Source organism: Magallana gigas, chromosome 6, assembly GCF_963853765.1.
Source record: "Magallana gigas chromosome 6, xbMagGiga1.1, whole genome shotgun sequence".
NCBI classification, from domain to species: Eukaryota; Metazoa; Mollusca; class Bivalvia; order Ostreida; family Ostreidae; genus Magallana; species Magallana gigas.
This window is the reverse complement of record NC_088858.1, coordinates 1,977,805-2,002,194: the sequence shown is the minus strand read 5'-3', so window position 1 is coordinate 2,002,194 and position 24,390 is coordinate 1,977,805. Positions and strand designations below refer to the sequence as shown.

The window sequence follows — 24,390 nt, the reverse complement described above, 5'->3', positions numbered from 1 at the left end:
CAATTCCAAGCTATGATAATTGATCACAAGCATGATTTCTTCCAGCAAGGAATAAGAATTGACCCCCCCCCCCCCAGGTGGCAATTCCAAGCAAACTTTTTTTTTAAGGATGGCTTTTGACAATTATATATTACCCAAGTGAAGAAAGGATGTTAAACAGCAAAACACAATCAATCAAAAAAAAATGTAATTATTTATATTATATTCTCTTTGAGTAATATAATAACTATTACATATTATATACTTTGCTTCCAACAGATATACAAAGAGGGGCTAGGCATAGTAGGTATCTCCCTTCTAAATTTTATGATTGGCACTCTTTTCATTCAAGTGAGAAAAAAAACATTTTAAATCAATATATTTTTGTGGACGATTTAGTATCCAATATTTTCAAATTAAAAAAGTGTTTGTTGGCGTTATCGCATATAAGCGCTTGTCAGATTCACGACTGCGTGGCTGGTCGGTTTTGCAAGGGCGTATGTAATCCTAGAATACAATCTCGCGATCAATGAGACTTCAGCGGGAATTTAAAAATGGCTGCAAGAGAAAGACGGAAAATCGAAAACAATGTAGTTTTGTGTTGTTTTGTAGTGTAATGAAGAAAAATGACTTGAGAAAGCTTCAAGAATTGAAAATAACATATGTTAGGGTTTTAGAATGGGATCCCATATATTTGATATTCTCAGACAAGGGATATGGGCATCCATCACAGGGGGATGGTTCTTCGACCCGTATCAAAATATATTCTCCAACACGTTTCATCTGTATGTGTGGATGGGACTCCTGGTCTTCCCCTTCATTCTCTACCTGGTTTGTATTCTTTCTGCAAATGTGTAGATTATTTTACGGTTACTTTGTCGCAAGCTTGGGTAAATTCTGGTACAGTACGACGTTTGTGAGCTGTCAGTTTGTAGAACTTCCTTATCTGTTTTATATAAACCTGACTACCGAGTGTTTAGATTGAAGAAAAGCTAAAGCATTTTGTTACTGAGTAGTTTCAATTTATGTATGTTTTGCTGGTGTTCAATAAGTAAAAAATTGATGAAAATCTATCTGAAATTGTGTTGGTAAATCAATCTTCATTTTTAGACCCTTGAGTCTTCTCTGATCGTATGGACCATATATTGTGCAACAATTGGAATATTCTTCACTGTGATTAAACTTGTCAACTTCAAACTCCATCATGTGTTTGACACCAGTGAGGTTATAGAAGATGCACCGAAGGAAGAGAATGCGGAAGACCGGGATAGCCGTGTGATTGAGCTCTGGTAATCAGTTTTTATTAGAACTGCATTTTTTAAAGCTATGATAAAAGAGGGTCCAATATTAAGAAAATATGTTTTTAATCTTATACAGAGTAAACATTTAATAAAAAATTAAAATTACTAGAAAACAGTTTGTAGATTTCTGATTCAGATAAATTGCATTATAAATTAATTTTGTTAACACCGGTAAATGTATTCTGAAATTTTTTTAACAAAATAATAAGTAAAAAAAAAATACAAATAATTTTAGACGGTAGAAAAAAAGTAAATTGTTGTTTAAAAATTAAAAATTGTTTCTATTGAAAACCTGCATCTACTGCCTGTGCTTAATAAATTAAAAATTTTTGCAAAATAATTAACATCCTAATTTTCTGCAATAGAATGTGTCATGAAAACCTTTAGATGTGTTGTTCATTTTACGACGGTCACTCTGATATGTTCTACTTCTTTCTTCATTGGCTTACTCAGTAATGCAGAAAATGAGGTGGAGCAGATTGAGATGGCCAGTATCCACCGCACCCCCACCCCGACTGACCCCACCGAGCCTGACAACCTGAACAATAATTGTGAATGTCTCCCCAGGGTAGAAATCAAATGTAAGTCTGTCTTAAAACACCCAGGTTTGTCAGAGTTTGCAATTCTTTATGATTCTAAGGGAACAATGCAAAACAAACATGTATGTACATTCAATAAATTTTACATGTATGTAGAATGTCATTGCATTTTTAGTAATGAAAATCCTATCATCGTTTTTCCTTGATGATGACATTATACAGTTTATTTTTCATTTTTTCCTGTGTTAAGGTGGATCTGCTCCTTTGGCAGAACTAGAGAATGATGACATAGATCAAAAATCCATAAAACAAAGAAAAGCATCTCTAACAAGCAGTGAGTATGGTTATCTGAGATGTGCTGAATATTTTCTACTTGAATGTTGATATATTGTAATAAAATGAGTCATTTTCTGATGTACAGGTAATGGTGTAGCAGAGTACAAACAAATTATGGAAAAAGACCGTAATCTCCATCAGGTTACCGTTAAAGCAGAGGTGGAAATCAATCGAGAGTTGTCAGATGGAGAAGTGGAAAGTGGAGAAGTTAAACTTCCACCAAAACGAGAAGACACCGATTCAGATTTATCTCCAGATGGAGGACCCAAAATTCGTAAACGTCGCAAAGCCGTAAGACGCAGCAAGAGCGCCCTGGATTGTAGTCCGGACTCCCCAGTGCCTCGGGCTCACAGAGCTTTTGAAAAACTTGACAGATCATTACCGGCCAATTTGTATACACAGGTGGAGCTAGAGAAGGAGGAGGAAGAGGCTTCCTCTAATAGAAAAGATGGAGGTGAATCAGGTGATGTGAAGTTAGAGGACCTGGAGGGTTTGGATGAGGGAAGGGTATCCCCTTACAAGCAGAGGATGCCCAGCAATATGGCCACCCAGCGACTGATGAAATACAGGCGCAGTTACTCTGCAGACGAGGGAGTCCCACCAAGGCCTGTAACTCCCCCACTGCGTGATGTGTATAATTCAGGACTGAGGAAAAGATCAAACTTAGAATCAAAAGACAATTCAGACAAGAACAGCAGTGAACTATTCCCAGGACTTGCTAATTTCCATGCCCCAGACATCTTGGCCGACTTACCGAGGGGCAGTGGTGATAGTAACTCAAGGAATGAAACAAGGTGTGAGAGTGACCGATCGGATATAAGTGTTGGGGAAGTCAGGGTGAATGTGAAGAAGAGAGACAATACACCCAGCAAGAGGAGCAGGCCGTCCAGTGCTGGGGACATCAACTCCAACAATGCTGCTGGAGACACAGGCCTCACCACAAGAACTGCTCCTAAATCTACACGATCCGGAGGTATAGGCTCCAAGATAGTCAAATTTTTCCAGAATGGTGGGCACAATACCAATTCTCAGGAGATTGCATCGGAACAGAGTAGCACTGTGGGTCTGGATTGTTTGTTTTGTACGGACAGCGATTCTACTGAGGGTTAGTAATTTTACTCAGGGTGAGAGTTATGACATACTGCTGAAACTTGTCCATTGTATTATACCGGTATCTGGTTTGAGTACGGTACAACATACTTGGTATCTAAGAATTTTTATAAATTTTTGCATTACATTCTGATTAATTTCATTCTATTTGATCTCATTGAGTTTTGTCAGTTATTTGAAATTATTTTCAATGCTATTCAAATTTTTAGATGCATGTATTCCAATGTACATTTATTTGATTGACATTTGTAAATAGCAGAGCTTTGATTGACAGATGACAGTAGCCACCCCAAGGACCACTATCTGTCTGACTCATCCAGCACAATGACCAACGAAGGGGAGAGCACTTTTGATACTAGTCCAGAGCATCAACCTGTTCACTCCCGTTCTGTGCCCAACAAAAACCGTGGAAGTCCCTTTGAGGATTCTGACAATGCCGATGATGATTCCAGTGAACACAGCACCTCTGCCCCTGGGGCGGGTGTCCTGGTGGTGTCAGAGCAGCAAGAGGTTCCCCCAGCTTCACCCCCACCCTCCCAGAACTCACCTAGGGAGGATGAGGAGCTGGAGATTCTCAAACAACAGGGGGCCATTCCCAAGCACTATCGTAGGCCACTCAACTCCTCCTCTGTGGAGGGTGCTCCATCATTATCCTCTAACCAAGGTAAAAGGAATGTCTAGAACTTGATGGTACATGTGTATGTACAAACTAGTTTATATAACAAAGGGCTTGAGGTTGAGGGAAGTTGATGCTAAAAGCAATTGTCTATCATATTCTCTTTTAGTACTCATATTTAGCAATTCTTTGCGCTGTTTTTATTTCTGTGTGGTTGAATGACAAACAGCTTTGTAAACTTGTTTTCATTGGGAAAATTCTTGAAAAACATTTTACTAAATATATGTACAAGTACCAATTTATGAAACGATTTCTAGATAAGCTGTTTCTTCTGTATAGATCAAGGAGAAAGCACAAGCTCTGAGGAGCTGTCGTACTCGGAAGACTTCCGTCGTAAAATCCTGGAGATCCTCAGTGACTCCACTGACAACCCAGACAGAATGAAGAAGTTGTTTGAAGCTGTGATAGAAGCAAAAGGTAGGGGATAACTAATCATTGAAAGCTGTGATAGAAGCAAAAGGTAGGGGATAACAAATCATTGAAAGCTGTGATAGAAGCAAAAGGTAGAGGATAACAAATCTTTTAAAACTGTGATAGAAACAAAAGGTAGGGGATAACAAATCATTGAAAGCTGTGATAGAAGCAAAATGTAGAGGATAACAAATCATTGAAAGCTGTGATAGAAGCAAAAGGTAGGGGATAACAAATCATTGAAAGCTGTGATAGAAGCAAAAGGTAGGGGAAAACTAATCATTGAAAGCTGTGACAGAAGCAAAAGGTAGGGGATAAATCTTTTAAAGCTGTGATAGAAGCAAAAGGTAGGGGATAACTAATCATTGAAAGCTGTGATAGAAGCAAAAGGTAGGGGATAACAAATCATTGAAAGCTGTGATAGAAGCAAAAGGTAGTGGATAACAAATCATTGAAAGCTGTGATAGAAGCAAAAGGTAGGGGATAACTAATCATTTAAAGCTGTGATAGAAGCAAAAGGTAGGGGATAACAAATCATTGAAAGCTGTGATAGAAGCAAAAGGTAGAGGATAGCAAATCATTGAAAGCTGTGATAGAAGGAAAAGGTAGAGGATAACAAATCATTGAAAGCTGTGATAGAAGCAAAAGGTAGAGGATAACAAATCATTTAAAACTGTGATAGAAGCAAAAGGTAGGGGATAACTAATCATTGAAAGCTGTGATAGAAGCAAAAGGTAGGGGATAACAAATCATTGAAAGCTGTGATAGAAGCAAAAGGTAGGGGATAACAAATCTTTTAAAGCTGTGATAGAAGCAAAAGGTAGGGGATAACTAATCATTGAAAGCTGTGATAGAAGCAAAAGGTAGGGGATAACAAATCATTGAAAGCTGTGATAGAAGCAAAAGGTAGGGGATAACAAATCATTGAAAGCTGTGATAGAAGCAAAAGGTAGGGGATAACTAATCATTGAAAGCTGTGACAGAAGCAAAAGGTAGGGGATAACAAATCTTTTAAAGCTGTGATAGAAGCAAAAGGTAGGGGATAACTAATCATTGAAAGCTGTGATAGAAGCAAAAGGTAGGGGATAACAAATCATTGAAAGCTGTGATAGAAGCAAAAGGTAGTGGATAACAAATCATTGAAAGCTGTGATAGAAGCAAAAGGTAGGGGATAACTAATCATTTAAAGCTGTGATAGAAGCAAAAGGTAGGGGATAACAAATCATTGAAAGCTGTGATAGAAGCAAAAGGTAGAGGATAGCAAATCATTGAAAGCTGTGATAGAAGGAAAAGGTAGAGGATAACAAATCATTGAAAGCTGTGATAGAAGCAAAAGGTAGAGGATAACAAATCATTTAAAACTGTGATAGAAGCAAAAGGTAGGGGATAACTAATCATTGAAAGCTGTGATAGAAGCAAAAGGTAGGGGATAACAAATCATTGAAAGCTGTGATAGAAGCAAAAGGTAGGGGATAACAAATCTTTTAAAGCTGTGATAGAAGCAAAAGGTAGGGGATAACTAATCATTGAAAGCTGTGATAGAAGCAAAAGGTAGGGGATAACAAATCATTGAAAGCTGTGATAGAAGCAAAAGGTAGTGGATAACAAATCATTGAAAGCTGTGATAGAAGCAAAAGGTAGTGGATAACAAATCATTGAAAGCTGTGATAGAAGCAAAAGGTAGTGGATAACAAATCATTGAAAGCTGTGATAGAAGCAAAAGGTAGAGGATAACAAATCATTGAAAGCTGTGATAGAAGCAAAAGGTAGGGGATAACAAATCATTGAAAGCTGTGATAGAAGCAAAAGGTAGGGATAACTAATCATTTAAAGCTGTGATAGAAGCAAAAGGTAAGGGATAACAAATCATTGAAAGCTGTGATAGAAGCAAAAGGTAGAGGATAACAAATCATTGAAAGCTGTGATAGAAGCAAAAGGTAAGGGATAACAAATCATTGAAAGCTGTGATAGAAGCAAAAGGTAGTGGATAACAAATCATTGAAAGCTGTGATAGAAGCAAAAGGTAGTGGATAACAAATCATTTAAAGCTGTGATAGAAGCAAAAGGTAGTAGATAACAAATCATTGAAAGCTGTGATAGAAGCAAAAGGTAGAGGATAACAAATCATTTAAAACTGTGATAGAAGCAAAAGGTAGAGGATAACAAATCATTTAAAGCTGTGATAGAAGCAAAAGGTAGAGGATAACAAATCATTGAAAGCTGTGATAGAAGTAAGATGTAGGGGATAACAAATTATTAAAAGCTGTGATAGAAGCAAAAGGTAGGGGATAACAAATCTTTTAAAGCTGCAAAAAAGGGCAAAAAACCTGTATACAATGTTTACAACCATCACATGAATTATTGCTTGGTGTTTGTAATTACAGATCGTAAAGAAAACACAGATTTGCCTGGACAGGAAACTTTTCAAAAAAGTAAGACACTTGTTTTACCCTTGTGTAATTATTGCATGCTGTATTAACATCACTATTTCCTACTACATGTACCTTGTAATTGTAGATAATGAAGAGAAGGTGGAGGGTGGGGAGACCAGCAGGTCAGGGCCAATAGATGAGCAGGACCCCCAGTCCTCCAAGTCCACCACCCCCACGGAATGCTGTGCACTACTTCCTGATGCCAAAGACGGTGAATCGGCCCCGAGACAAAACACCAAGCTCAGCAGGTCAGTGAGATCCTCTGGGGGTTGTATATTTATACTGTGTAGAATAGTGATCAGGCTAGTATATTTATACTGTGTAGAATAGTGGTCAGGCTATCAATCTACTGCTTTCTTACTTAATTACAAAAGGTTAAACTTACTGAATGACGAAAGATTACAGTTACAGCATTAATGAATTTATGCTTATTGAAAGTCAGTTTTAATCTCCTTATTTGACAGATGTATAATTTATTTGATGTAACAAAAAATTTGAAATAAATCATATAAATCACTGGTTCCAGGTTCTTTATTATAACCACGTTTTACCGTACAGTCTTCCAATATAAACGTAGAGTGAGATTCGTTATTCACATGTATTTATAATTAGTATTTCTGATTGACAGAAAGAGAGGGAGGAAGAGATTAGGGGTGCGACAAATGCAGCGGAGGGACACGCCTACCATTAAAACCCCGGTGGGCTCTTCCATTCATTCTGCCAAGGACCACAACGACACGAGCGAGGGGGCCGTCCATTGGTTCCAGGACGAGAGTGGTAAAGGCCTCAGAGATTCTACACTGTTCAAAAACCTCTCTCCTCATATTTTATGATTTCTAAAAAAAAATCAGATACATATTTCAGAGAAGTACAATGGAAATCAATGTTTATAAGGTTTAAAAAAAAAAATCCAAGATTTTTTCATTACACTTCATTTTATTTACTCCAAAATTTGACCAATTAAAACAAGAACAGATTTCTTACTAAGATTTATAATGGAAAGTCTTGCATCTTTTATCCTTAGTTTTCAAAACACCTGTCAAAATTTTTTAACATTATTATCCTGGTACTTTTATGTCTTTTGCAATGGTGCTATTTACAGGTCAGTGGTTTGGGTACACGTTTGAGGAGAACAGCGCTGGTGTGGCGTTTGTGGCTGAAGATCTTCCGTCCCACATGGACAACATACTTGACAAGAGGTACCTTCATTTAACCAATGGTCCTTTCATGTTAGAGCAAGAGGCTTAATTTTCTTTGTATTAAAATTTTAAGCAAAATGCTTAGTAATTCATAGCTAAGCTTATCGCAATCTACTTAAGTATATTGTTGCTATGTCAACAAAGTCACTTCTGCGTTCATTTTCATGGAAGTATTGATTGATTATGGTTGTGAAAAGAATATGAAAAAGAATATGTTTCATTAAAAAGGCATACATACCGTAATATGTGTATACAAATATAAGGGTTATCACACTTTAATATTATACTAGTATTTTATTTTCATGAATCTACATATAATAAATTTACCGTAGATTCCTTATTTCAGTGAGTACTAATTCAGTCATTCAATCGTTTTGCATCAAATCATGAGAGTTATTAAAATCAATATTTCTATGGTGTAGATGATTTTGAATTTTATTCAAAGTATATGTATTCTCTATAAAATAATACTGATATGAATGGTTGCTAACAACCAGAGTTTTCTGATAGCATGAATTTTTTTTTAAACTATGGTCATCCAAAAATTTGCAAGAGTACCTGCCATGAAGATGTTTAAGTTAACAATAATCATTTAAGTCAGTGCTGTGATATTGAAGAGACCATAGCAAAATATGAAGGTGTATAGACTGTTTAAGACTTTGTTTTAATCAAGAAGTATGGTGACGATGGATTGAAATATCAAACCCTCTGAGTAAACTTTCCTTCCTTTAGTTTGAGCAGCAGTGATGGTTCTGGCCACGAGGACTCTGGATCCACTGTGATATTGGACTGCCCTGAGGGGGCAAAGAAAGAGGACACTTCTCTGGACCCCCTCAACCCAAACAACCCCACCTTCGACATTCCAAACTTAATACGTAACCGTAACGAGATGCAGCTTCTCCAGCAGGTGGCGTCCTCGTGCCTGATGCTCCGCCTCTCCTGTGATAGTTCTGATGACTCTGATATTCAGACCTTCTCTAAACCCAAAGAGAAAAAACCCAAACATTTCTACAAACTACAGCTTTTTCAAAAGACGTTTCTGAAGATTCGATTTGATCGATTAGCATTGCTGGCTCTCCTAGACAGGTGAGATACTTTTGATTTAAATTGATTGTTGAGTCACAGAACATTTTTTATAAGGGTAAATCACTGTAGCTCAATTTTCATTTTGTATAAGGAACACTGATATGTAGTACATGAATTTTGAAATGCTAAGAGATCAGGAATTTCTTACTTTGAATATGAATTGAGTATTTTTCTTACATAGTTAAAATATTGGTTCATGTATTGGCTAATAATAATACGGTCTGTTTTGATCAGGAATCTGTCTTTGTTGGAGAATTTGGTGACCGTTCTGATCGCGGTGATCGTGGGGGCCCTAGGGGCATTAGTCCTGACCCGGAACTTCTACCATGACATCCTGGTATTTGTGTTCTGTTTTATCATGGCTGGCTGTCAGTACTCTCTTCTAAAGGTAAGATCTCACAGAGGCATAAACCTCCCACCCACTGAATTCATCAGTCAAAAGATTAAGTACCTTACTACCCAGTAACTTATAGAAGTGACCCCCAAAAAGTACCTGTATTGGCATTAGATATATTAATTGACGAAACTGCCATGCTGACCCCAATCTTACTTACACAAAATTCTATTTGATTATTTTATCATCATATTTAGAGTGTCCAGCCAGATGCAGCCTCACCCATGCACGTGAGTACCACAGTACAATTAGTAAAGTCAGCAAATTGTTATTTCATATTAAGAATTTTTTCACCGGTGCCAGAGGCATTACAGGCATTTTGAGGATATTTTAGCACTATATAATGGAATGAATACACCTAGCATATTTGAAAATTTAGCTGCCTTGGTATTCTAAATGTTTTTGAACATTTTGTTTGTTGTTTCTTTGAGTGAGGTATTTGATTTGATTTCAGGGCTACAACCGTTTGGTGGTGTTTAGTCGTCCGTTCTACTTTTCCCTTTGCTGTGGCTTGTTGTTACTGCTGGACTATGCCATCCCATACTGTCCATCAAAACCTATCTCCGTGTACGGGCTGCCGTTTGGTTCAGTGGAGTCGCTCACATTCGCCAGAGACCTACTGACAAGTAAGTTCTAAGGAAATACCCATTTGTGGGGGCCAATTATTTTGGATTTATTTTTGTTAATAGATATTTACAGTAAAACTCGGCTATAGCGAAGTCCTAGGGACCAATGGATTTAGTTCGTTATATCCGTAATTCAATATATCCCTATAATGAATTCATAATACAATGTAATAACTACAGCGAATTCACTATATACATGTTTTCTTTCACCAGACGATAATTTTTGCTAATTGAGGCTGAGAATAAAAATATCTTACTTTGATACCTTTAAAAATCATATGAAAATAAATTCATTCAAACTATTATGTTAAATGGTAGTGCAAACTTTTTAAAACTGTAACGGAATTCGTTATAAAAGTGTTAAATTTCGTTATCATTCACCTCTACTGGACTCAAGATCAGTTTGCTATATCCGTAAATTCGTTATATCTGAATTCGTTATAACCGTTAAATTTTGCAAAGATTTGTTAAGAATTTTACTGGGGACTTAAAAAAAACGTTGCTATATCCGAGAATTCGCTATATCCGTGTTCGCACTAAACGAGTTTTACTGTAATTCTTATAATTCATTGAGGTTGTAACTTCAGGGATGAGAAGAATTAATGAAATTCTCAAAAACTGATCACAAATTCTAATGATTCCATAGTATGCATTGTACATGTACATGTATGTACATTTTATCCTTGTAACATTCGAAACAATATTGATTTTTTATAGACATTATCTATTATGTAAATCAGAAAAGTTTATGTTACATTTTTAAAAGACCATTGAAAATAAAACTAACAAGGCTTTAGGAATGGATTCATTATAAGTTTGTTAGCTATATCTGTGTTTTACGGTATTTGCATTGATGGTCAGTATGTGTACAAGATAGTTGATGTGTTGGGTAATACTTGTTTAAGTTAGTTGATGTGCTGGGTAATACTTGTATAAGATAGTTGATGTACCGTCTCCTGTTTTGTAGTTCTGGTGCTCTGTCTGCCCGTCATATTCACCATCGGTCTCCTCCCACAAGTCAACACCTTCATCATGTACACCATGGAACAGATTGACATGCACATTTTTGGGGGAAATGGTGAGTTTTTGTAAAAATTGCTATGATAGACATAAAGCTTGAATTTGAGTTTTAAGTTTAGTTTCCATATACATGTTCGTGGTTTAAAAAGCAAGAGCTATGTGACAATAGTAGATGTACAGTATGTTTTTAACCTAAGGCAGATTAATCTTGATGAGACTAGAATAATCAATTTAAATGGTTGATGTTTCCATGGACCTGAATCATATTGATCTTGGTTTATATTTTGATGGCCTGATTGGTTCATTTGTCCGTCTTAGATTGTGTTTGATTGGTTTATATTTGTCTTTGATGGTCTGTGATTGGTTTATTTATCTGTATGATGGTCTGTGATTGGTTTATTTATCTGTCTTTGATGGTCTGTGATTGGTTTATTTTCAGGCTCCATCAGTCTCAGTTCCTCTGTGTACTCAGTCCTGAGAAGTCTGGTTGGGGTTGGCTTTCTGTATGGATTCTGTTTCATTGCTATCGAGGTAAGGAAGAAAAAAGAGATCTGTGTAATCTATCGCTCTGTTTGTTTGTTGTTTGCTTAAAAAACACTGACATTTATTTAAAGAACTTTTTTCTGAAAAAGGGAAATCATTTTAAATTTCAAAGGGACAATACCTTCTTTAATTGTGTTTAAATTTTATTCATCAGAACAAAGTCCATAGTTTTCATCTTAGTTCAGAATAACTGTTATTTGATTACTTGTATCTTATAAAAACGAACAAGCTGTGTGGTTTGTTTATAGGCGGGTGGACCAGTGTCCTGTGACAGCAGGGACCTCTCCCAGAATGTGGTGTTTTCGGTGTTCTCGGCGATCCTTGTGACTGTCTCCTATCATCTAAGCCGCTCGGCCAGCGACCCCAGTGTGCTGTGGTATGTCCTCCAGTCTGTAAATCACCCTCCTCTATATCTCAGGCACTTGTCTATTTCAGTCTGTAAATATAAGCTCCTTTTAGTGTGTCCAAATTATCTTAATATCTTGTATTGCTTTTACAGGATGTTGATCAAAGATTTGATCTGGGAAAAGGACAACTCGGAGTCGAGTGAAGAGGAATTGGTAGATCCTCTTCCAGAGAAACTCAAGAAGTGTGTGGTAAGTTAGGTGTAAAATTTACTCCCAGAGATGATTGAGAAATGTAAAGTAAAGTAAATTAGTCTAGCACAACTAATGGTTAAACCCCAAGAAAAGCAGAATAGTGTCTAGTTTTATCTGTATAATACAACGCTTTGTTCTTTTGCCGTTGACAGAGCGAGCGTCTTCAGTCGGATCTGCTGGTCAGTGTTTTCATCCTCATCATCGTGTTTGCGGTCCATGTCAGCACGGTTTTTAGCAGTCCTGTGTTACAGGTAGGTAACAATGTGTGACAGATGTGTCGCAGATACAAGTATAAATAGGTCATCAAATGTTTAGCTGTAATATGAACACTGGCAGTGCATCATGTCAGTTTGACACAATTGGTATCATGCATTTATCAATGTTTCCTCAAAGAATATTAAACATTGTATTAACTAAAGATTGTTGAATAGAGATTAGAGTAATTCAAAATCCCTCAGTTGTAGTTAGCAGCAGTACATGTACCTTACTTTTGATCTGACTTTTTCTACAGCCCGTCCTGAGTGACATAATGTATTACATTGCCGCGGACATGCAGAGTATATGTACCTTATTTTGATCTGACTTTTTCTACAGCCTGTCCTGAGTGACATAATGTATTACATTGCCGCGGACATGCAGAGTATATGTACCTTACTTTTGATCTGACTTTTTCTACAGCCTGTCCTGAGTGACATAATGTATTACATTGCCGTGGACATGCAGAGTATATGTACCTTACTTTTGATCTGACTTTTTCTACAGCCTGTCCTGAGTGACATAATGTATTACATTGCCGCGGACATGCAGAGTATATGTACCTTACTTTTGATCTGACTTTTTCTACAGCCTGTCCTGAGTGACATAATGTATTACATTGCCGCGGACATGCAGAGTACATTATATGTACCTTACTTTTGATCTGACTTTTTCTTCAGCCTGTCCTGAGTGACATAATGTATTACATTGCCGCGGACATGCAGAGTACATTATATGTACCTTACTTTTGATCTGACTTTTTCTTCAGCCTGTCCTGAGTGACATAATGTATTACATTGCCGCGGACATGCAGAGTATACGTACCTTACTTTTGATCTGACTTTTTCTACAGCCTGTCCTGAGTGACATAATGTATTACATTGCCGCGGACATGCAGAGTATACGTACCTTACTTTTGATCTGACTTTTTCTTCAGCCTGTCCTGAGTGACATAATGTATTACATTGCCGCGGACATGCAGAGTATACGTACCTTACTTTTGATCTGACTTTTTCTACAGCCCGTCCTGAGTGACATAATGTATTACATTGCCGCGGACATGCAGAGTATACGTACCTTACTTTTGATCTGACTTTTTCTACAGCCCGTCCTGAGTGACATAATGTATTACATTGCCGCGGGCTTCGGGTTTCTGGTCCACTACCTGATCCCTATGCTGAGGAAGGAGATGCCCTGGCTCTGCTGTTCTCATCCGATGCTCTCCAACAGGGAAAGGAATCTGTTTGAAGTCACAGGTAAGTAAATAACTAGATTAAATAACACATGGACTCCTGAGCACATCACAGGATATGCACAAAATGTTATTTCAGCAGAACATGCATGTATTTGATGACTGATAAAGCAAATTGTTATATCATCGTAACAGACATGTATTTAATGATCCTGTTTATCTTTTAGTGGCCCCAGAGATCATGTGGTTTGAGAAGATGTACGTGTGGCTGCGATTCTTTGAGCGGAATGTCCTCTATCCGGCGGTCATCCTGTGTGCCTTGACACAATCCAGTGCCAATATCATCTGTAAATTTGGCTCCTAGTGAGTAACTTGATCAACCGCTTAGTGACGGCTAGTGAGAATCAAATAAAGATAGAATTGAGGAATATACAACATTCATTTTCCTGAAATTCCTTCTGTTTAAAAACGAATGACTTGGTTACTGTATGCAGACTTTTTCCTGTAAAGTTTCTATTTTGCTGATGGCAAACATATTTAAACACAAATCTATGAACATTTTAAATCCTTGTTCTCTCTTCAACAGTGTGGGCCCTCTCCTTCTTGTGGTGTGTGCGGTGAAGCTGCTGAGATTCGCGTTCTGTAACACAGCGAAGCAGTACCTCATCATCACCTTCACCGTCTTCTTCTTTAAATATGACTACCGCAACGCATCAGAAACATTCCTCATCGACTACTTTGTTGTCTCCATTCTCCTCTCAAAGGTAAGGAAATCATCTTAGGATACATACTGTATACAGGAAAATATTCACCCCCGTTTTATTTTTGCCCCATTCGCCTTCATTGTCAGTGGGCGAATTTAAAACCTGGGGAATTCCAATGTTCCAAATTATATCTCTTTACACACAACATTGCCTGGGCTAATTCAAGACGGGGCAAAACCGTTTAAAATGAATAAGGACAAAAATAACACAGGGCGAAAATAACACTGTATACAGTAGTAAGAATGCATTAATGATGGAAAAAAGTTTGTTTAATTTGAAATTTGTAAGAATGGTGTACTCTGAGTCATTGTCTTACTACCAGTAAGCCTTACATGGATCTCTCTCCTTTTAGTTCTGTGATTTGATGCTGAAGATGAAGTTTATTCTGACGTATATCGCCCCCTGGCAGATCACTTGGGGATCGGCCTTCCACGCCTTTGCTCAACCCTTCAGTGTTCCTCGTATCCTTAACTCAGCTGTTAACTCAGACTCTCACAGGCTGTGCTCTTAGCTTCAAATTTGTTATACTTTGGATTTGTTTTATAGTGAAATTTCAATTTAAAAGTTTGGTTGAAAATTCTTATCTTTTGTTTTGACTTAATCAGTGTACATGTACTAAGATTTAGCATTCCTTGAGTATATAATACATGTACATGTTTTAGGAATACTATGAGAGCATATTTTTCTTGTATTTTAGGAATACTATGAGAGCATATTTTTCTTGTATTATAATATTTCTTTGTCTTTCCCAACTCTTACTTTGATTTTGACTTGTGGCCTATACCGGTACATGTATATCCGGTGTATATAGCAGGAATGTATAACATTTTCCACTAAAATCCCAAGTCCAATGGGACTTAAATATATTGAGACAGAAGATGCCTAAATAGACTGTAAACTGCATTTAAGGAAACTTTTGATGCAGGCCATCATTTATTTTCTGCTGTGAGTGGCCTTTCCTTGTTTACTTTGTGCGGTGTGTTGATCACTCTTAATGACCTTGACCTTGTTCAGATTCTGCCATGTTATTCGTACAAGCAGCTGTCTCGTCGTTTTTCTCGACACCCCTCAACCCGTTCCTTGGCAGTGCCATCTTCATCACCTCTTATGTACGTCCAATCAAATTCTGGGAGAAAGATTACAAGTAAGTTGTTTATCAATCATAAACATATGGAGGACGTGGACATTTTTGTTCAGTATTGGAACATTCGATTTATCTTTTTTCTTTATGCTGCTTTGTCAGTCTCATTGCCACTAGTATTTAAACAATAAATGAAACAAAAAAGTGTAAATGTACATGTAAGTAAAAATAAACATTCATGCATTGTGACTTGTAAAGAGGATGGTCAAATTCTTTATCATTGGATTTTTCAGAAGTATCATCAACTATAAGTATCTTTATAGCTCTATTAGAGACAAGGTAATATACCGGTACTTGTATTTATTGATGATGTCAAACAAAGTTTTAACTTGAATTTTTCAGTACAAAAAGGGTAGACCATTCCAACACCAGATTATCGTCTCAGCTTGACTGTAACCCAGGTAAATCACTGAGGGATACTTGTACTTACTCTATCTAACCCTGTCTCATTTATGTCTTTACATTCAGTGCCCAGTAAGCTGTAAAATGCTCGAGTTTGTCTCAAAAGGAACCCCCTCAGTAACACCATGAGATATTTGATTTTGTAATGAATGAAGATTTTGAACACCTCTGACTTTAAAGTCAGTCTCCTGATGCTGAAGATTGATATCATTGTATCAATACTGAATATAGATATCTCTGTGTTTATAATAGAAATTGATGTCTCCCTGTTGATACTGGATATTGATATCCTCTGTTTCTTTCCGTCAGGTGCCGACGACAACAACCTGAACTCGATATTCTACGAGCACCTGACACGTTCCCTTCAGCACAGTCTGTGTGGGGACCTGATGCTGGGGCGCTGGGGTAACGTAGAGCAGGGAGACTGCTTCATCATGGCCTCCGACTACCTCAACGCCCTCGTACACGTGGTCGAGATGGGTAACGGCCTGGTCACCTTTCAACTCAGGGGGCTCGAGTTCAGGGGTCAGTATTCATCATGCATGACAAGAAATGAATAGCAATACTTGACCTGTTAACTAAAATTAATACAGATTGGAATGTATGCTCTTGTTTTTCATTAGGTTTATACATGTATAAGGAAACATACCAGTATTTGCAAATGAAAATATAGATCTATGAAATCGAAGATTTGATTTTGTCTTTTGGTAATGTACACAGCTTGAACATTACTTACAGGAACTTACTGTCAGCAGAGAGAGGTAGAAGCCATCACAGAGGGAGTGAAAGACAACTGGGGTAAGGCAAGCGTTTCACTCAGAGTCCTGTATCTTCTGTGATGTATATGACTACTGGTGTAGAGCAATTCTTTTCTTGCATTTATCGGTCATGTACAGTTATGTATTAATGATACATATGTATATTCTATTAGTTTCTGTATAAAAGGAGTCAAATTCTGTTTCTATTTTTAGGCTTTTGTTGCTGTGAGCCTGGTCATCTTCCCCACTTCCTGTCTCTAAACGCGGCGTTCAATCAGCGGTGGCTTGCGTGGGAGGTGGTGGTCACAAAGTACATCCTGGAGGGCTACAGTATCTCTGACAACAGTGCTGCCACCATGGTGCAGGGATTCGACGCTCGACGAGTTCTTCTCAACTATTATATCATGGTAACTCGCACCTTATACAGTTATTCAGTGTTTAATAATGATCAGAGGTGTAAGTGTCATATTCTTTTAACATATTATATTTAATGTGTATGAGTATTGGTTTTTTATTTGAGCAAGTAAGCGTAAATTTGATTTAGCACTTTTCTGGTGTTCTTGATTTAGCAAAAGTGTTTTTTGTCATGATTAAAATAGATTAACAGTATTTTTAGAATCTTAAATAAGTCTTCAATTCTCTGTCCTGTAGAGCATCATCTATTACACGGTGAGGTCGCCCCGCTTGGACACCTGGCTGTCCAATGAGGCGGTGCTGGAGAAGTTACGCCAGACCGAGGAGGAAGACTTCGTGGACCTGGATCCTATCTTTACCCAGCCCACCGACGACGACTACGACCCCAAGATGAAGGGCGTGTCCCGTCACAAGTTCTGCAGTGTGTTCCTCGACTGGGTGCAGTACTGTGCCTCGCGACGAGACAAGGTGAGTGGTGGTGACGTATAACTTCCCACTGGTATGTAGGAGAGTTTATGCTGTTGATTTCTCTATCGAACATCATAAGAAGTGTATATTTAATCAGAAAAAACTTAACATGCATTGTAAAAATTAAAGAAGAAATATATCTTTTCTGACAAGTTAGCAATTCTTGTTACAACCCCCAGGCTGTTTCATTTGAATCCGATAATTGAAAATACTATCCAAGAACAATTTTTTAAACCTTGCGGATCATTGTTATTATGAGGAAATAGGTAACATCATGCATAAGGACCTTTTCAATCGTACGCAAAAAAAAGGCGTCTTTACCGGTAGTACATCTTGTGAGGATGTTGATGGTTTAATGAATTTCCTTATAGAGTATTGACAGCGGCAAGAACTCATCTCTGGTGTCCCTGTGTCTGTGCCTCGGACTTCTTGGACGGAGGGCCTTGGGCACCGCGGCTCACAACAATACCACCGCAGCAGGGTAAATAAGATTTTGATTGGCAGTCGTCAGTCTTGTACATGTAGATCAGTAATTTGTTTCATATACTGTTGAAGTGACTGGATAAAGGATGATGCCTGGTCATTAGACAAAGTTACTTATATTATATAACATGTTAACACATAGTCAGTTTTCAATTTCTGCATTTTAGGGCCGAGTTTTTCCTTTATGGATTACATGCCTTGTTTAAGGGAGATTTCAGGATTACGTCCCCTCATGATGAGTGGGTATTCGCTGATATGGAGTTACTTAGAAGAGTTGTTGCCCCTGCTATTAGAATGGCTCTAAAACTTCATCAGGTGAGCACAGTCAGTGTAACCTGTAAGAGGAATCATATCCATATTTAGCTCAGTTATACATCATATTCATATTTAGCTCAGTTATACATCATATCCATTTTTAGCTCAGTTATACATCATATCCATTTTTAGCTCAGTTATACATCATATCCATTTTCCAAATCCTAAACGAATAAATCTTGTACATTCAATGGATAAGAATTTGCAATGTACGTTTTGTTCTCGGTACAATGCTAGGACTACTACCTGTTTACTGACGAGTACGAGGACCACGAGACTCTGTACAACGCCATCAGTAACTACGAACAAACTCTAGTCATCTCCCACGAAGCCGACCCCCAATGGAGGAACGCCGTACTCTCCAACACGCCGTCTCTTCTGGCTCTACGGTATGTTCCACCTCAACGGGTGACGGCATTCAGCCTTGTGTAGGGAAGTATTTTTAGACACTTTGAGACATTAATGTTATAATAATTGTTGTAATTTGTTTTTCAGACATGTGTTCACAGACACTGAGATCTCGGATAAATATAAAATTATCATGTTGAACAAAAAATTCCTGTCCTTCCGCATTGTTAAGGTATGATTTTATTTATTTTTCAAAGTCTTTGTTTATCTATAGTCAGGATATGAGTTTATTTCCATGATTTTTAGGCAGAAGTTGGATGTGTTATTTTCTTTCCTCTTTTTCATTTTCATTTTCAAATATTTTTAAATACCGGTATATGAAAATTTATGTCTCTGAACTTTAGTGTTAATAAACATTTTCAGGTGAATCGAGAGTGTGTGAGAGGTTTATGGGCAGGACAACAACAAGAATTGATTTATCTACGCAATCGTAACCCCGAGAGAGGCAGCATCCAGAACGCCAAACAAGCCCTCCGTAACATGATCAACTCGTCCTGTGATCAGCCAATCGGATACCCTATCTATGTGTCTCCACTGACCACCTCCTACTCTTCCACCCACACGCAGCTGGCATCAATCATTGGGGGGGAATTCATTCTGGCTAATGTCAAAAAATTCTTCAAGAACACCTGGATCAGGTGAGACGATGTTTATGTTAAGATAGGTCCATTTATTTTTCCAAGATATTATAGTGACATACATAATATAGTCATTGGAGTGTACTTTTTGTTGGGAATGTTGTATGAAAACATAGTATAAAACTTTTAAGAGCTTTTTCTTGGAAATAAATGCAACTAGCTGCACTACAGGCCTCAAAATGAAATATTTGAATATGTAATAAATTAATTTTGGTATAAATTTGTATAATTAGTAAACACAAAAAGTAGAAGGTGGGTAATGTTTCAACTTACTCCCATTTTTTAATTCGTTGTCAGGATGCGACAGAGATGTGGCGCCACCTGTACCAGTGGGAGCGCGAGCTGTCCCGAGGATTTACCCTACACAGTGGCCTGCTCTCACACCGGGGCAGCCATGACACTGGGTAATACAATACTTACACGACTTAGGTTGATAGATGTACATCTAAAGTCTGTTTGTACCGACCACTGGGTAATACAATACTTACACGACTTAGGTTGATATATGTACATCTAAAGTCTGTTTGTACCGACCACTGGGTAATACAATACTGATACATGTATCACATGTATGGTGATAAATACCGGTATACCACTTTAGTCTTTTTATACTGGACTCATAATACAGCTCACTTATTTATTGTGCTGGTGTTTGAAGTTTATTTAATGAGCCCCAAATAAAGGTTGAGATTAAACTGTAGGAAAAGAGATGTTAAATTATTTATTGTTGGACTAAATAATCTAGTTTTAATTTATAAAGCAAGCTAAATCTAGTAAACTATACATGTGTGTACCAGGTATATGTACCTGAAAAATAGAATTGAATATACATGTACTTCCTGTTTGGGGTGTTGTTTTGACAATATTGACCTACACGTACTTTCTGTTTGTGTTGTAATTTTGACAATATTGACCTACACGTACTTTCTGTTTGTGGTGTAGGGACACGATCTGTGTTGTCCACTCCCACCAATCAACAGGACATCGGACTCCAGACTCTGGGTAACAGAGGAAGCTTAGTCTCCACAGCCAGCTCTGCCAGCAAACCAAACGCTCTGGTGACCCTGGCAGGGTTCATCTCCGAAACAACCTCTAACAAGGAAAATGTCACTCAGAAGGTCAAGGTATGTAACTATAAATAGCAAAGATGGAATACCGTTAAAATGGGAAAAGTTATATATTTTTGCTGAGTGATCAGAAAATGGTGACAGTAATATGAAAGCTATATTTAGCAAAATTGTAAAATACGGGTAAATGAAATGTAAAATGTTATATACTTTTGCTCAGTGCTCAGATAAAAATGAAGGCAATTTGAAGGCTATATATTGGCAAAGTTACGATGTTGTGTCTGGAAATCTATTTAAGATATCCCTACAATTGTTTTACAGATAATGGACACAAGTTATGTGTTTGACAATATTAACCTTGGGAGGCGAATTGACGTTCAGTGGCCGAATGAGGAGTGGAGACAGAGTGGGGGAAAAAGTGGGTGGAACGGTTGGTCGCCGTCGCGGGGCATGGAGGGGACGGTGGTCCACAAGTGGGTACCTTGTCACCGCGACACGCTCAAACGCTCCCACATCAACAAAGTCATATACCTAGTGCAGATCTCAGATAAATATGTGCCAATCTCCGAACAGGGCGTTCTGGACTTAGCTGTTGAACCGGTCAAAACATAGCGGACTGTCGGCTGACCTATTGAGGTCAGCACTACTTATAACATTCCCAGTTAATTTACATACACCAACTGTACAGTACCCATGTTCTGCTGTAAGCAATAATTATAAATCAGTGCATATCATCGTGTATCTTGAGGAGTCCAAGTACCCAATGGACAGGGATCTTGTAAGATTGTAGTGTGGCTGAGAGACCTGCTTTTATTCAGCAGACGAGGAGGGGGTACATACCAAAGTTTTAAGAGTTTTAGTTGTGTCAGGTGCTATATATTCGTGTTTCATGTTGAATTCTGAGACTGTGATAACTAAGACACAAAGCATTCAGATTTTTTTTTTAATCTCATGATTGTTGTAGTTTATTGTCATTTATATTTTACAGAGAATCAACCAAGATTGTTAGACTTTTATCAAACAGATTTCATTGTTGTAAATCTATCTGAGTTTGTACCATTAGCTGTGGTTGGTCATATGATGATGGAGTTTGATATTGGACTATTTTTATTGGATAAACCAAAATCAGTATACATGTACCATTTGATGCTGTATTCATGCTGGTTTTTAGTAGTGCGGCATTGTGGGAAATCATATTTAGGTATCTAATCTCTCTACAGATCTTAATTCAAGTTTGATTTTTCTACATATCTTCAAATCAATAAAGCAATACCACAGAGGTATGGTATCTGAAAATGTGGAGATGACTTTGTTAGGACTTTGTAAGCATATTGTTTCCATTGCTCTAAAGGCATACAGCTCAATAATCGTAAGAAATGTTTACAAGATTGTTCACAAACATCTGAGACCTCCAAGTTTTCACTGTTTTGTTTTGTTATGAAATCCTGTCTGTCTGTCTGTGTGTCAGAGTACTATGAGATAGTGTCGGGGTAGTTATGGTAATGCTTAACTTCAAGGCACTTTTCCAAGATGTCCGTCCGCCTCATCATTCCTGTGGCCATTAGTCCTGTTTGGTTTGTGTGTCTGTGCGTGTACACAGGAGCAAGGCTTATCAAGCACAGAGTGCGTAGCCGATTCTTCCAGTTGATTTGTATATTGTGTGGCCTGCTTGAAAGTTCATGGAAAGGTTCATTATAGATTTAATGCTTTTTTTCACCCATGCAATTAAAAAATGATGTCTTACCGGTTCTATATCAAGTATTTAGCTATATTTTGTGTGTATAACCAATTAATGTGATTTGTAAATCATGTTTTTAATGGAAAAGCGTGTGTGTGCATGCAAGTGTGTGTGTTTAAGGATGAATGAGTTGCCAAGTTTTACTCCAGTCATTATTTACACAAGTTCCATGGCCCCTTGTATGTTTCTACATGTCTGCTTATCTTGAATTAATTAACTTTATTTGAACTTAAACAACTTTAGGTTACTGCTAACTTTCATTTTATTTTATTTGCACACATTATGCAATATGATTTTTGTACAGCAAATGCGCCATAAGAAAAAATTTTAAATAAAAAAGTTAAAAGTTAATAAGTTTGGTATACATGTAAATACAAGCTGATACTATAGTCTGTCCCAAGTTATTGCTTCAATCACTTTTTGATGATTTTTAATAAAAATACACATACCTGTGAAAGACATACAGTTGAAATCGATAAAAGGGAATATATCCAAGATATCTTCATTGAACAATTATCATTTTTACTCATAAAAGTTCACAGGAACGAAAACAAATTTCTTACGGAGATTTATAATGGTAAATGTTTACATCTTTTCTTCATTCTAAAGTACTCGGGATACCTCGCATAAATATTAAACGCTATCATCCGGGCTTATTGATGGCTGATGCAATGCAAAATCCCCGTAGACTTTATATTTTTGGATGTGTATTGAAACCTGAAGCGGTAGGAAAGCTTTTCAAAACAGATAATATGGACATTTTTAATATTAGTGGATGAACATAGTTTGAGCACAGAGGTATTTATGATTATCGAAATACTGTATCAAGCAAAAAGTGGTGGAAGCAAAAACTCAGGACAGAGTAAAGACAGGACAGAGTATGGACAGAGTATAGACAGGACAGAGTATAGACAGTTGATGAGAACTGGACTGTTTGTTATGGTTCACACCATTCAGGGTGTTTGTCTGTGTGTCTGTGCAAGTGTCGGTGTGTGTGTGTGTGTAGAGTTTGGATATTGTTGAAGTTACTGTGTAGTACTCTACTGAACGTCTGTCTGAATGTAATATATTGTTACAAGTTACATGTAATACTTTAATGTGATTGTAATTTATTGTCATATATAATTTTAAGATATAAAACTAACAGATGTTAAACATCTCAATAAAATACCAAATCACAAGTAATGTCTGGCTTTTATGTTATGCTTTTATATTGATATGTTGACAGGTTTAGTCACTTTACATGTTTGTAATGTACATGTACACTTAGGTGGGAAACGGTATGTACATTGTACATGTATAATGCTTTAAAAGCATATTCCTCTGTGAACATTTCTCTCTCTAAAATCCAATTTTTATTTCATTTGTTATACGAACCTCTTACCAGTCATTATTATACATAAGGATATCCCTCCTATATTAACTTTGTAACTGGTAAGTATAACTTGCCCATTAAATTGAAACTTGAATACAAATTTTGATAAAATAGATGAGAGTTTTTACCATCATCCATGCAGACGGGGTGTCATATATAGAATATTGCACTTTTGTTTTGATCTCGGCCCTGGTATCAGCCCGAGCGGTTGGTAAAACAAGTGTGATGTTGTTAATATCATATATCTAAAATCAAAGACTTTAATTCAAATTTAAATTCCAAATAAGGAATATAATTTATCATGATGAAGCTATAGATTTTTTTCGGATTTACAAAACTTGTTTGTTTTTATTTTTTTTTATATGTATTAAAACTGTAAGAGTTGTCGGACTTTGTTGACAAACCATCGTCATTTGAAATACAGTAGAAGAGAGTCTGTCGTCAGAAATGAAGCACTATTTTCTAGAATTCAAAATTATCGAGAAAGAAACTTCCCTCCTACGCAGCTTCGTAATGAGTCAAATTCTTTCACTGGGATTTTGTAAGTTTCCCGTCAGATTCCATTCATAAAGATCCATACTGTTATAGCAACTAGAAAGTTGTTTGAGAATGTTCATAAGGGCGTCCATTACTTTAACCATTTAATTTTTACAGTCTAATCTCTGGTTTTCTAAGATTAAGTCTCGTTCCGTCCTTCTCTATATCCTCCATAATTTAAATG

At 37.2% G+C, this 24,390-nt stretch overlaps 1 protein-coding gene across 1 annotated transcript; it reads left to right on the top strand.

Annotated features, from left to right (window-relative positions):
- The first annotated feature begins 503 nt into the window (after positions 1 to 503).
- LOC105329341 (pecanex-like protein 1) lies at positions 504 to 23,479 on the top strand. Its single transcript, XM_011430550.4, has 38 exons — positions 504 to 810; positions 1,090 to 1,268; positions 1,734 to 1,861; positions 2,070 to 2,153; positions 2,241 to 3,260; positions 3,540 to 3,929; positions 4,221 to 4,358; positions 6,737 to 6,784; positions 6,870 to 7,032; positions 7,413 to 7,561; positions 7,887 to 7,983; positions 8,716 to 9,069; positions 9,304 to 9,457; positions 9,661 to 9,693; positions 9,918 to 10,089; positions 11,057 to 11,167; positions 11,549 to 11,640; positions 11,901 to 12,028; positions 12,152 to 12,248; positions 12,404 to 12,502; positions 13,612 to 13,762; positions 13,926 to 14,061; positions 14,285 to 14,462; positions 14,815 to 14,923; positions 15,477 to 15,606; positions 15,946 to 16,004; positions 16,315 to 16,530; positions 16,744 to 16,803; positions 16,977 to 17,170; positions 17,415 to 17,645; positions 18,017 to 18,126; positions 18,296 to 18,443; positions 18,681 to 18,832; positions 18,939 to 19,023; positions 19,215 to 19,489; positions 19,787 to 19,893; positions 20,432 to 20,613; positions 20,878 to 23,479. Exons 1-38 carry the CDS (start codon positions 658 to 660, stop codon positions 21,166 to 21,168), a joined length of 6,603 nt encoding a protein of 2,200 aa, XP_011428852.3. The 5' UTR covers positions 504 to 657; the 3' UTR covers positions 21,169 to 23,479.
- Positions 23,480 to 24,390: the final 911 nt, after the last annotated feature.